General features: G+C 44.6%; 1 protein-coding gene across 4 annotated transcripts in view; it reads right to left on the bottom strand.

The window, feature by feature from the left end:
* The window catches only part of Sec24d (SEC24 homolog D, COPII component), a 78,739-nt gene extending 75,245 nt beyond the window's left edge, over window positions 1-3,494 (bottom strand). The window contains exons 1-2 of one of the 4 annotated variants that reach the window (XM_090356649.1): window positions 3,356-3,494; window positions 1,076-1,234 (exon numbers count right to left, since the gene is read on the bottom strand). In XM_090356649.1, the coding sequence (XP_090212775.1) occupies window positions 1,076-1,193 (118 nt within the window). In that variant the 5' untranslated portion in view covers window positions 1,194-1,234; window positions 3,356-3,494. Of the gene's footprint in view, window positions 1-1,075; window positions 1,235-2,167; window positions 2,241-2,295; window positions 2,435-3,355 lie in introns of those variants that run through there. The other 3 variants (XM_090356648.1, XM_090356647.1, XM_090356646.1) reach the window with 3 other exon arrangements.
* Window positions 3,495-14,427: the final 10,933 nt, after the last annotated feature.

The raw sequence follows: 14,427 nt of genomic DNA, 5'->3' as shown, positions 1-14,427 counted from the left end.
CTTCCCTGTGAGATGTGTTATCTTGCCTTTCTAGATCCAGTAGGAACTGTGAGTCCACCAGTTTCCCCCACCTCAGTGTTTATAAATACGATATACTTGTTCTGAGGATTAAGATCAATTTCCCCAGTATTCTCTGAGAAGCCCAGGAGCTGCCTTCCTTTAACACTCGGGAAATAGGGTTGCCCTCATACCTAAAATGAGCAATAGTCAGCCTCACCCCAGTCTCCCAGAATCCTCAGGGCAGCCCTGGGGGTGAGGGAGATGAGCAGTGGTGAGGGAGACCCTATAGCAGTGATCACAAGAACAGGATTTGTCAGTCCACAATACCACTTTTCCAAAATTGCTGGGTATTGTGTTCTTAGCAATTAATATCAATAATGCTTTTCCTGCAAAGCCATGTTCTTCTTGTTATTTTTGTCAAGGAGTAATCATTAGTGCTCAAACTTAACAGTGCTTTCTAATCAGGAGATTGATTTTTATACAAACCGCTGTAATACGTAACCTATAACAGCAAGAGCAAGTCTAACAGTGCAAACAGAACACTCAAGAATTCCTTTGTGTGTGTAACTGCAGGTATATGTGTGTGTGTGCATGTGTGTCTGTCAGTGTGTGCTCCCTGGTACTGGAGCTTGAACTTCCTTAGCTTCTTCACTCAAGGCTAGTGCTTATCACCTGAGTCACAGCTCCACTGCCACAGTTTTTTGTTTGTTTGTTTGTTTTTGTTTTTTGCTGGTTAATTGGAGTTAAGAGTCTCACTGACTTTCTGCGTAGGCCGGAAACTGATTTTTCAGAGCTCAACCTCCTGAGATGCTAGGATTATAGGTGTGAGTCACTGGTGCCTGGCTTCTTCTTTGTTTATTCCACATTTAAAATCCAAACTTAGATTCTATTTACTAATCCCACTAGTGTTGTTGTTGGGTTCTGCTTTGAGGGCCATTTCAAACAATCCCATCATCTCAAGGCATGGCATCACATAACCACCACCTGACATTTCACAGCCCCTCTTTTCAGAGGATCTCATGTGTCTGGGCTGAGGCACACACTATCACACTCAAGTCACAATGCCACACTTTACCTGGTGGCGAAGGTGCGTGAGAAGGATCCCCATAGTGCCCATAATGAGGGGGAGAAAGGCCCATTCCAGGCTGGGACTGAGAATAGGGGGGTGTGGCCACGTAACCTTGTTGACTCATTATGAAAATATCATTCCACACGATAGTTGTGCAGAAAAGCCCTGGAAGAGAAAAAAAACACAAAAAAAACAGAAATCCATGTAAGCGAGGTTTGAGTCACTTCATGCTATTAAAAATATAAATACTATTAATATGTATTTAGGATGACTTGGGGGAAAGTTCAAATACCATGTTCATGAAGTATTTTTCCATAACATACAGTACAATATTGCCCCCTAACAGGGGACTCTGGTGGTCCTATGGCAAATTCTCCTGAATAACAATTGCCACCCCTTTATGGGTGGCAATCATGAAAGCTCTGCTATTTTTGTGCTTGTTGGCTTCTGTGACACATTTTCAACCCAGAACACATCTGACTATTCAACTGACTGACCAACTTAACTACCAGTTATAAAACCAGATGTTTCATGATTTGTGCCTTTCCAGTGCTCTTCTCATTAGTCATTTTAACCTGGTAGTTTGGACAAAAAGAAATCACAGTCCAACAAATACAGCCAGAGATAAAATTGATATTGGCCTTACCTTATGAGTCATAATTAAGCTAAGTCAAGTGATAGCTCCCACTATGAGAATTATTGGTGCTTTCTCAAATATGATAGATACAATTTCTTTCAGATATCATTTTCTATCATATCTCTAAGAACATGCACATTCCTGTATTTAAGGAATTAGGGAAAGGGTGTAATTCCACATTTTTATAGGCATATACACAAATATAATACTCATCTTGAGTCTATTTAGAAATCAGTTATCAATTTCTTTTTATTTTTTTTCCTCTAAGTTTTCATAAGAGACATTTCATGGAAGTATTTTTTTTTAATTCTACAACAAAGGGAGTGCTCTGAATCCCAGTGAAAGAGAGATGGGTTTTCATTCCAGACAACCTAACAGTCAGCTGTGTGGCAAGAAGTATTTTAAAAACCTCTCTGAGCCTTAGTTCTTCAGGAAAAAAAAAAGAAAAAGAAACCTCTCACATGTTTCTTAGATGCAAAAACACAGAGATTTTTACAGTTTCCATCCAGTTTCTCTTCAGCTAGCAAGGGCACAGTGTTCCTTTTTGTTCTTGCATTGGCTGTCTTTGAAGGTGAAGATGGAAAGCTACCTGCTAAGTCTTGGCAATCCGCGCGGTCTTTGGGAAATCACATTCATATCGAGGTCCAATGTCCTAGCCTGGGTTTTCATTTTTCTAGGAAACTATGTTTCCAAAACTATTGTAAGCAAGTACAAAGCTGGGGGTGGGGTGGGGTGTGTGTGGGGGTGGGGTGGGGTGGCTTTCCTCCCTTGGGGCGGGCAGGCCAAGGCCTCCCGATGTGTGCCCGACTACACTTTCCCCTCCGCCCACTTGGGGGAAGAGAGACGTGGCAGCCTGAGCTTTGGTCAAGCCTGGGCGCGCGCACCCACGCAGCGGCCTGTTGCTGAGTGACAGAGGGAGGGAGGGAGGGAGGGAGGGAGGGAGGGAAGGAAGGAAGGAAGGAAGGAAGGAAGGAAGGAAGAGGGGAGAGGGGAGGAGGGGGGAAGGAGGGAGGGCGGGAGGGGGAGGACGGCCACCGCCACTCGGCCTGGTCCCCCTTCCCGGTCCGGGGAGGAATTCGCTTCCTGACGCCACCCCGGGTTGCCACGTCAAACTTCCTCAGAGAGGAGCATTAAGTTGTAGAAACCTGACTCAGCTTCAAGGCGGCGACATGGCAGGAAGCCACTTGGCACGAGCCAGGCCTGGGGTCAAGAAAATGTGGGGAGGTCCGCTCGGGACCCCGGGAGCCCCCGTCCCCTCCCACCACACCCCCGCCCAAGTCCACGTCACCCCGCGACCCCGGCCGCGGGCGCCCCTCCATCCCGGGACCTCGCTCGGACTCCGGGCGTCCCCGTCCCGGCGGCCGCGTCCCCGTGGAGCCCCCACGCCGGGACCACGGAGGAGAAGGGGGGGCGATGCGGAGCGGGAGCTCCCCGGGGACCCCGGCGTCCCGGCGCCGAGGCGGGCCGGGCAGAGTGCGGGGTCCCCGGAAGCCGCCCCAGCGCCGGACGCTCGCCCAGTGCCACGCGCCCCCGACGGGCACCGGACACCGGGCCGGACACCGGACACCGGGCCGGGCTCCGCGGCCCCGCCAGCGGCTCCTGAGGAAGGGGACGCCCGCCCGGACGCGTCTGCGCCCCGCGAGGTTTACCTGGTCCCGCACGGCGCCGGCCTTCCCGGAGCCCGGGTCTCCGCTCCCGGTGCGGGCGGCCCCCGCTGACCCGGCCCCCGCCGCGCCCTCGCCGCCCCGGCCCGGTGCGTGCCGACTTGCAACCGGGCTGGGAACTGCCACGTCAAACCCTCCGCCGCGCGCCCCCGGCCGGGGCATGGACCAGCCGCCGCGCTCCCGTCCGCGCAGGCGCACGGGCTCCGAGGTGGGGGGCGTGGCGAGGTGCGGAGGGGCGTGGCGACGCGTGTCGGGGGCGTGGCGACGCGTGTGTGGGGCGTGGTTGGAGGGTGGGCGTGGTCGTGTCTCCGGGCTCGCTCGCCCGCCGCCCCTCCTTCTGGTTTTACTCTTTTCGCCTTTTTTTCTTTCTTTTTTGTTCCGGCCCCCCCCCCGGTTCGTTTTAAAATTTAATTGTACGGTTTTCCCCTCTCGCAGCAGCTGTCCTTTGTTCTGCCTCCGCCTCTTGCAACAACGTCAGAGACTGGGACGCAGCGCGTGCGGAGCCCATGCATTCTTCCCTTCGTTCAACAGGTCGCAGGTTCGGTTCTCCCAGGACAGCCGAGCCTGGAGGCGCGTCGGGCCGGTATACACGGCCGGCTTCTACCCCTGGTGACCTGCAGAACAGAGTGTGTATGTGACGGAGGGGGGGGGAACCTCCCAGCTGAAAGTGTGGGAGGGGGGTGCTGCCCTTCACCCTCACCCTGCTTCCCTGGTCTGTGAAATCCCACCTCTGATCCCCACCCCCGAATAGATCTGCCTTTTTAATATATAAGAGCACCCAGCATTCCACTGTCCTGAGAGATATTTGAGAAATAAGGGTAACCTGAGTGAAAACTGCACCTGTCTTGCCCTAAAATCTGCACCTGCCCATGAGTTTTCCACAGTTCCCACTGCCACCACCCCCCCAATCCACCTTTGAGGGAGCAAGATGCCTAACACTTGGCTCAAGTGCACAGAATAAAACCAGACCAGTCCTTCTGTAGTCACAAAAGTATCTTATTCTGGCCTACTAGAAAAATAAAAGCTTCTGAGCAAAGGCTTTTTACTGATAAACTGCCTAGATAAAATGGTTGCTGAGGTGGGTTTTGTTTTTTAGATGTTCAGGGTTCCATTTAAAAAAAATTTTTTTTTTTGTCAGCTTGGTTCTTGAACTCAGGGCCTGGATGCTGCCTCTGAGCTCTTGTAGCTCAAGGCTAGTGCTCTACCACTTTTAAGCAATCGCATCATTTCTGATTCTCTGGCATTTATTTAGAAATAAGAGTCTCATGGACTTTTCTGCCTGGACTGTCTTTGAACCTTGATGTTTAGATCTCAGCCTCCTGAGCAGCTAGAATTACAGATGTGAGCCACCAGTGCCTGGTTGTTCAGGGATTTTTGAGTCACTTGGGTTAGCTTTTTCGTTGTTGTGACAGCTACCTGAGAGAAACAATCTGAAGAAAGAATTTATTTAAGCTCATAGCTTGTTTCATTACTATGGATTTTGGAAATAGGAGAACATAATGTGTCCGAAGAACAGGGCAAGGAAAAGTTACTCATCAGGGGCTGGTGGTGTAGCCTAGTTGTAGAGTGCTCGCCAAGCATGGACAAAGGCCTAGGTTCAATTCCTTGGTACATCAGACACAGAGAAAGCCAGAAATGGTGCTGTGGCTCAAGTGGCTGAGCGCTAGCCTTCAGCAAAAAGTGTACAAAGACAGTGCCCAGGCCCTGAGTTCAAGGCCCAGGACTAGAAAAAAGAAAAAAGAAAGTTACACATCTCTCAGTAGGCAAGAAGAGAAAGAGATAAAGAAGAACTCAGAGCATGCCCCTGGTAGCCTATTTCTTCCAGATAAGAAGTTTCCATAACCTCCAAGTAATGCCATCACATTATAAATCCAAAGTTGGGCACTGGAGGCTCATGCCTATAAATCCTAACTGCTCAGGAGGCTGAGTCTGTTACCTCCAATTAGCCAGAAAATGGCTGGAAGTGATGGTGTGGCTCAGGTGGTAGAGTACCACACTTGAGTAAATGAAAAAAAAATCAAGAAAGAACAGGAAGCCCTGAGTGCCTAAATGAGTGAAGAAAAAGAAAAACCCACCAATGGATCATGTCAGACCTTTCCTCACCTTCTCCTCTCCTCTCCTCCCCTCTCTTGTCTTTCGCTGTCTTCCCTCTTCTTCTCTGTCTTTTCTCTGTCACTTTCTCCCAGTTCCTCCCTCTCTCTGTCTCTGTCTTTTTCTCTGTCTGTCTGTCTCTGTCTCTGTCTCTGTCTCTCTCTCTCTCTCTCTCTCTCTCTCTCTCTCTCTCTCTCTCTCTCTCTCTCTCTCTCTCTCTCTCTCTCTCTCTCTCTCTCTGTACTCTCCTCTCTCTCCTAAATCACTTAATCACCTCTCAGTGATTTCATCCACCATCTAGGGATCAAGGCTTCAATGCTTGGGCCACAGTGTGGGGGCAATCATGTCCATAACATCATGGGGTTAAGAGTTTGGCCTAGTGGTAGAGTGCTTGCCTAGCATGCACAATTCCTTGGTACCACATACATTAAAAAAAAGCCAGAAGTGGTGCTGTGGTCCTTAGCCTTGAGAAAGCCTAAGGACATTGCTCAGGCGCCGAGTTCAAGCCCCAGAACAGGATATACATATATATATTTTTTTTTTACATGTTGAGGGTTTATGGTCCTTTCCTAAATCCTTAGAAGCCTTTATAGTAAGGTGTGCTCTCTAATCCATAGACAAAGTATAGTTTCAACATTCAGCCAAGGTTAAAAATGCACAGTGGACCTGGGAGCCCAACAATAGTGCCCAGACCCTGAATTCAAGCCCTAGGACTAGGAGAAAAAAAAATCCACACTCAGGATTTTGTTTTAAACTGATTCTTATAATCTACATACATATATGTAAAAAAGTTTCATGAAAGTTTCAGAAAATCTGACTTGCCTTGGAGCAGTACAGTTTACAAGAGCAACGAGAGAAATTGTCATTTTAATTATCTCAAAGAGAGTGACAGCTCTGATACACATGTAAGAAAGAAGTAGAGCTCTAGCTGAAGTGGAAAGTACTAGCTCTGAGCACAAAAGCACCTAGGTCCTGAGTCCAAACTCTAGGATCAGCACACACACACACACACACACACACACACAGGCATGCAAATAGCTTACTAGAGTTACAGCCAGTTGGAAGTCAATATTTCCTATTCTAGAACGTTCCAGTGTTTTTTATTCTACCTATATGTATTCATTTCTTTTCTTTGTGATTAATATCCTGATTTGCTATTGTTAATGGTTTGTGCTTTTTATCCTCTTGTGATTGCCTTGTAGTCATGTACCTGGTCTGGCTTTAAACCATGATCCTTAGATCTCAGCCTCCTGAAATCTGTAACAATCAGAGTCATTACAGAAATAAAATCTCAGCCTGCCAAACCTGAAGTATATTTGACTTGGCCTTTTCCATAAGTTTGGTTTCCTAAGACCCTACAATACATTGGATCAGCATCCCATGAAGAGACGGGGTTGCCATGGGAACGTGTGAGAAGGCAGATAGAGCTCAGACTTGGGAAGCAAGCAAAATCTCCCCAGTGGAGAAGGCAGCTGGGTGGAGGCCCGAGGACAGATGAACAGCAGCAAGCACAACCCGAACAGGTAAATGAGGGTGAGGAACACAAAGTACCAAGTGTGCTCAGAGTCCAGGCCAGCAGGCATGAAGGCTTTTGGAGGACTGAGCAGAGGAATGAGATTGGACAGATAGATTAGGATTCCTCAAAGGCATTGGAGAGGAATGAAAAAAATGTTATGCCTAGGTCAGAAAGATTAGAGGGAGTTAGTGAAACAAGCTGTGTTGGCAAGCAGGTTGCAGTGCCAGTGGGGAAGGAGGGTGAGCAAGGCTGAGGTGCTTACATATGCATGTATGAAAGCACAGCACCGGGAGTTTGGCCTAGTGATAGAGTGCTTGCCTAGCATGCACAAAGACCCGGGTTCGATTCCTCGGTACCATATACATAGAAAAAAAGCCGGAAGTGGTGCTGAGGCTCAAGTGATAGAGCTCTAGCCTTGAGAAAGTCCAAGGACAGTGCTCAGGCCCTGAGCTCAAGATCAGGACTGGCAAAAAAAAAAAAAAAAGAAAGAGAAAGTACATCAATGAGTTGGGCACAAGTGGCTCATGTCTATAATCCTAGCTACTTCTGAGGCTGAGATCTAAGGATCAAAGTTCAAATCCCACACAGGAATCTCTTACCTCAAATGATCCACCAAAAAACCCAGAGACATGGCTCAAGTAGTAAAACACTTGAACTAGAAAGTTAAGCAAAGAGTGCTAATACTGGCACACACACAAAAAGAAAGGGAGGAAGAAGGAAGCAAGAAAACAAAAGAAGAATAGAAAGGATGATAGAAAAAGAGCAAAAGAAAGAAAAAGAGGAAGAAGGAAAGAAAGAGAAGGAGAAAGGAAAGAAATTGTTATAAGTAGGAGGAGGGAGATGGGGAGGAAAGATGTAGGGTGTGAGTTTGATCGGGGTACATTGTATGGATAGATAGAAATGTGACAATAAACCTCCCCCATTTACCACTAATATATGCTAATAAAATATTTTTTATTATATATTTTTTATTGTAATTAGTAAAAGGGTTACATGATATTTGCCAGATAGAAGGTGCATTAATTCACATACATTGATACCCTTTCACATGTCTTGGTACCTATTTCCCTCCCCCCCACACCCCCCCGCTAATAAAATATTTTTAATGGCACATTCTCACCTTTAGTTAAATGATTTGTCTCCTCCCCACATTGCACTGGATTCCTAATGATCTGAACTTCATTGGTTTCCTAATTCTACTACTAAAAATTGGACTGTGGGGGGGGCACTCAGAAGATAGCTTAGTGATAGGGTGTTTGTTCAGCATGCACAAACCCCTGGGTTGTTTGAGCTCCAACACACACACATACACACACACACACACACACACACACACACACACACACACACACACGTTTCCAATGTTCTTTTTTCTTATAAGCCCTATAGTCTGTATGATAGGATAACAAATGACGTGAAACATTATGGTGGAGACAGAAAACAGTATCTATTAATAATAAACTGACATGGGAAAGGTAGCTTCATCTTCAGAGCTAGAAGCACAGATACTATCAGTCCTCTCAGAGAATGTAAATGCTAAAAATCGTTCCATCTAGAAAGGACAGTTTGATTTTTCAACTTCTGCTTCCACTAGGAACCATTTTGTGCCTGCTGTTTGTGAAGATGGAATTGTACAGATGCAATATGGAGGCAGAAGAACCTGTGGTTACAGCTCAACATCATGCTACAAAATCACGTTCGCACCTCTCTTTGGAAAACTTGGAATCATGGCTCCAAGCCACAGAGAGAAGGCAGAGAGCCTAGAATGGCAGAAGCAGAGAGCCAATTTTCCTGGCAAGCAAGGCTTGTATAGGACTGGGTTAAAAAAATAAGCCAAAGACACAAGAGTTTTCCATTCCCTTCCCTTCCTTCCCTTCTGTTGTCCTCCTTTGTCTTCTCCTTTCTTCTGTCTTTCTTTTATATTTTTGGCTAAACCATAAACAAAGACCTTTGCTTTTCTCCCCTCTCGGCTGTGTGTGTGTGTGTGTGTGTGTGTGTGTGTGTGTGTGTGTGTGCGCGTGTGTGTGTGCATATGTGTGTGTGTATGTGAATGGGAGGATAGGGCATAGTCCTACAACAATTTAATATATGAATTATAAATATAGTAGATGTGTGCTTATTCTGTTATTTGAAATTGGCTTCAAAATATCCCCCTGAAATGCATTTATCATGTAAAGTTTGCCTACATCTTACAGGGAACTTTTACATGAAAACAGTACAGATCATGAACAGAGAGAAGAGGAATCTTGGGAAAGTACTGAACTGCAGACTAGATCAAGGTGGCAGTCTCCGCTCTTGCAAAATCTTGTGACTGTGATTCTCTGAGCCTCTGCTTGCCTAGCTGGGGAATGAAAGATTGGGTGGGGGGATGAACTTAAGCCATTTCCCAATTCTGGCCCTTGATTCTATTTAATGGGTGTATGATTATTCTAGAATTATTTGGCCATGTGACGCAGAGAGCCAGTCTCAAATAGCACATCCACACAGGGGAAGGGCATATTTAAATCATAAGAAAGGGATGAGTGAAATCACATTTCAAAATGATAAAACTGCCCCCTCAAGAATAATTAAGTAGGAACAAACAAACAAAAAACCTCTCATTAGTCTCAGCATGAGCTTAAGCAGATACTCAGGAGGCTCTCATCTGAGCATCACTCTTCGAAGCCAGCCTTGAGCAGGAAGGTCTGTGAGACTTTTATTTTCACTGAACTACCAAAATAACTGAAGTTGAGCCATGGCTCAAAGAATAGAGCATAGCCTTGAGCAAAAGGAGCTCAGGTAAAGTGCTCAGACTCTGAGTTCAACCCCAGGACTGCACACACACGCACACACACAAATGTAGATGATTAAAAACATAGAAGATTATAAAAAGAAGAAGCAGCAGCATTTACCATCCTGTTGAATAAACACAATGAATATAATATTATTTGTCCTATTTATTACTGTCACTGTTCCTAAACACTGGAATGAGTGGAACTTAGAAGCCTGAAGGTGAGGCTTCTTGAGTCCAGGCCAGACTTCTGATAGGATGGACTAAATTGAGACAATGTCTGTAAGGTGTTGGAATAGATGTGAACTCCAATCAGCTGCTCTCATGAGAATGCTACAGGCACTGGAAGCAGGTGAGAGCAAGCCAACCATCCTTCTCTGGCCCCACAGACTACCTCTAGCGCCCTCTATCAACTGACGAGACATGAGGATTGTCAAAAGGAGGGAGAGAAGCTAGCACCAGGAAGCCAGATGTGGGAGGGAGGGATTGAAGCTGAGATGTGATTTAATAAAAGGTTGTGGGGTGCAGTTATCAGATGGAGTGGTAAAGGAGCAACAAAAGAGATAACAGAATTAGATCAGCAAGTCACGGGAGGACACAGGTTATTAAACAACGTTAGATATTGTAGCTGAAGAAAGAGCTTTTGTTTCATGACTAGGGTTTGGCTAAGGAAGAATTTACAGACAACCCATAAGCAGATTCTAGATTAAAGTACATTCAGTGCCTGTGGATTTATTTTTTTCAAAACTTTAGCAACAAAAAGAAGGCAAGAGATGGGAGAATAACCAGGAAAGAGGCAAGAAAATGTAATTAAAAATAATAAAGGACAGGAGAAGTATCAGCCATTATTCCTGGTAAAGAGAACACAGTGTCTTAAGGATTGAAACGAATGGGAGGAGTTATAGAAAAAGTATAATGAGGAAAAAGGAGGGGAGAATTTCTAGTGTATTCCTCTTTGTATGTGTGGTAGTGGGGGGAGGAGAAGGAAGACAATACTGGGTTTGAACTCAGGGTCTTGTCTTACTCCTCAGCTTGAATCTCCAGGCTAGAACTCTACCACTTGAGCCATACTTCACTTCTAGCTGGTGGTTAACTGGAGATATGGGTATCATGGACTTTTCTACCTAGACTGGCTTCAGACTTTATCTTTAGATCTCAACCTCTTGAGTAGCTAGCATTACAAGTGTGAATCACCAGTGCCCAGCTATGCAGCAGATTCTTAACCAAATCGTAAAGCAGGTGATAAAGTATTTTGCTGATAATGGTAAGGTGGCAGCTATGAGACAGGGACCCAGGAGAGTAAAGACAATTAGGACATCACACCACAGGTGTAAAATTCAGTTTTATAAATTCCTTTGCTAGGTTGTAGAAAACAAACATGACCCAGAGTAGGAATAAAAATTACATACCACTGTAGCTGGGCACTGGTGGCTCATGCCTGTAATCCCAACTACTCAAGAGGCTGAGGTCTGAGGATCGCAGTTCAAAGCCAGCCCAGTCGTGAAAGTCCATGAGATTCTTATCTCCAATTAAACTGCCAGAAAACTGGAAGTGGAGCTGTGGTTCAAGTGGTGGCCTTGAGCTGAAGAGCTCAAGGACAATGCCCAGGCCCAGAGTTCAAGCCCCATGGCTGGCAAAAAAAAAAAAAACCCACAAAAACAAAAAACAAAACCAGACAAATAAAAAAAAACAATACAAGACTTACACACCATTTGCTGAGCGTTTGTGTCCCGCTAGCATGGTGCTGTTGACATTTAGTCTTCATAATTTATACTTGAGGGACTGGGACTATTTTGTGTATCAGCTGCCTCTCTGTCCTCTATCCCTAAAAGCCAGTGGGAATCTGTACCTCTCCACAGTGACAATCAAACATGTCACTGACATTTGTCACATATCTCCAGAGGCTAAACTGTCATTGGCCCAGAGCCCTTGCTCTATTCTGGACTGTCAGAGCCACAAAGCTTTACCCATTCCTTGTTGTCTACTATGAGGCAAAGCCCAGAATCTCAGTTGCTTTTCTCTTCTCTGGAATCTTGGTGTTCCCTCCAACCCCAAATTAGCTCAGCACTTCTGGAATTTTTCAACACATTTAAAAATATTATCTGCCTTTTTGGTAGGTCTCTCTAGGATTTTTATTGTGCTAAAAGTTAAGTTCTTTTGTATCTGAAATCAGATGAATTGTATTTTTAATAACCATTTATTCTGCTCCACTATTTTTTTCTGTAGTCAGAGTGAAAGGTCAGTAAACTACGACCCAGGGGTCAAGTCCAGCTGTTGCCTGTTAGCTGTTCCTATTAGTAATTTTTTCTCTTATTTCCCAAACTTACCTTTATTACTTATGCTGCAAAAATGTATTATTTGCTACAAGGGGGAAACAATATTAATAAGTTCTTTAGCACAAACTGGTCATGTCTATGTAGATCAACAAAACAAGTCACACTTTTTTAATTGCCGGGTAATGTATAGAGGGGTTACAGTTGCATTGGTTAGGTAGGGGATGCATTACTTCTTGCACATTGATACCCCTTTTCATGTTTTTGTCCCCGTTTCCCTCCCCCAACCCCTCCCAATCATCTTGTCACTTTTTTTTTTGGTCTGTTGTGGGGCTTGAACTCTGGGCCTGGGCACTATCCCTGAGCTCTGAAGCTCAAGGCTACTACCCTATTCCTTGAGCCACAGTGCCACTTTGGTTTTCTAGCAGTGAATTGGAGATAAGAGTCTCAGTCTTTAGTATCTGGGCTGGCTGTGAACTGAGATCCTCAGATCTCAGCCTCTTGAGTAGCTAGGGTTATAGACATGCTCCTCATGGAGTGTGTTGTGTGTGTGTGTGTGTGTGTGTGTGTGTGTGTGTGTGTGTGTGTGTGTGCATGACCTTACGGGAGGTGCTGTCCTTTAGTTACACTCAAGGCTGGTGCTCTATCACTTTAGCTACAGCTCTGCTTCCAGATTTTTGTTGGTTAATTGGGAGAGACGATTCACACCAGCTTTTCTGCCTGGGTTAGCTTTGAACTTTGATCCTCAAATCTCAGCCTCCTTAGTAGCTAGGATTACAGGTGTGAGACAAACATGCACCTTCTTCAATCTTTTTGGCATTATACATGTTACATGTTCCTTTGACATTTATTGAGAGACTGTAAGATAATCTTTACTGTATGCGATAACTTCATGTTTGGTGATAAGTTTCTATCTAGCTTCTCTCAGAAGCAAATTGACCTTGAAATATAGTAATTTTTCTGTCTCCTCATTGGCAGAAGTGGGGTATAGTTTGGTAATCAGTATGTCTCAGAAATGGGCTCATAAAGGAAGAGAAAGAATGTATTAGCGCAGTGTTTTTGAGAATTGTCCTTGTATGAGATTAATCTTTGTCTAGAATACAGCACTTGTCTGTCGGTTGACATATGTAAATTGTGTGTGTGTGTGTGCGTGTGTGTGTGTGTGTGTGTGTGTGTGCGCGCGCACTGGTATTGAGACTTTTTTATTTTTGCCAGTCCTTTCTCAAGGCTAGTGCTCTACCACCTGAGTCACAGCACCACTTTTGGCTTTTTCCTGTGTATATGATACCAAGAAATTCAACCGAGGGCTAGGCAAGCATTCTATCACTAGGACACACTCTTGGCCTGATACTGAGATTTTAACTCAAGAGCACAAAATGCAAGAGCACTGAAGGCTGGTGCTCTACCACTTGAGTCACGATTCTACTTCCAGATTTTTTGGTTGTTAATTTTTGAATTTTTCTGCCCAGGCAGAAGATCCTCTGTCTCAGCTTCCTGAATAGCTAGGATGACAGGTGTGAGCCACTAATGCCTAGATTGAAAATCATATATATATATATATATGTATATATATGTGTATATATAATGAGTTTTTCTGCCAGTCCTTAATCATGAACATCGTATGGTATTATGCTGAATTTTACATCTCAAATACTAATGGGTATTTTTCATTCCATTATCTGTGTCACAAAAACATACTTAGAAGATTGGAAGCATTGCTCCAGTGATATGCATACTTGCCGAGCAAGTATAAGAGCCTGAGTTCAATCTTCAGTCTGGCCACAGGGAAAGGAAAGGAAATGCATTTACTACTACAAAGAGTATCAGCCTTTGACCAAAATTACTTGCAATTTTGAATCTCTGTTATTTAATGATTTTGAGTTTTCCTTCTTCCTTGGGAGAAGGGGTTTCTATTATTATTATTATCATTATCATTATTATTATTATTATTATTATTATTATTATTATTATTGCTTGTCTCCTAAAAGCTATTGATAATCTTTTATGATGTATAGCTCGGGGTTCCTTAGGCAAAGCTGTTGTCAGAAGAAACTGAAGGGTTTGTGTTTCAAATGAAAGGCTAATGGCTCTAGTAACTAGAACTAGAAAGCATGCCTCTGCCTTACTGGGCATGAAATATAGCATCTCCCAGCACACAGACATCTGGATTTCATTTACTAGGAAGACAGGATTGCATGGACTTGGAAATAATGAAGCAAAAATCAGTTTTAATGATTGTTATCTCTGTACTTCTGGACTTAAATTGTCGTCTGTGCAAGCCAAGTTCCATCATGTTAACTTTGAATAAAAGTATGCATTTATAGGAGGGAGAAAAATTCCAGTGACCTGATTGGCTTGCCCTTTCCACTGACGTAGAATAAACAAAACTAAACAACAACAAAAAACA

This window comes from Megascapheus bottae, chromosome 23 (genome assembly GCF_031878675.1).
Source record: "Megascapheus bottae isolate mThoBot1 chromosome 23, mThoBot2.hap1, whole genome shotgun sequence".
Taxonomy (NCBI): Eukaryota; Metazoa; Chordata; class Mammalia; order Rodentia; family Geomyidae; genus Megascapheus; species Megascapheus bottae.
This window is presented reverse-complemented; position numbering and strand designations above follow the sequence as displayed.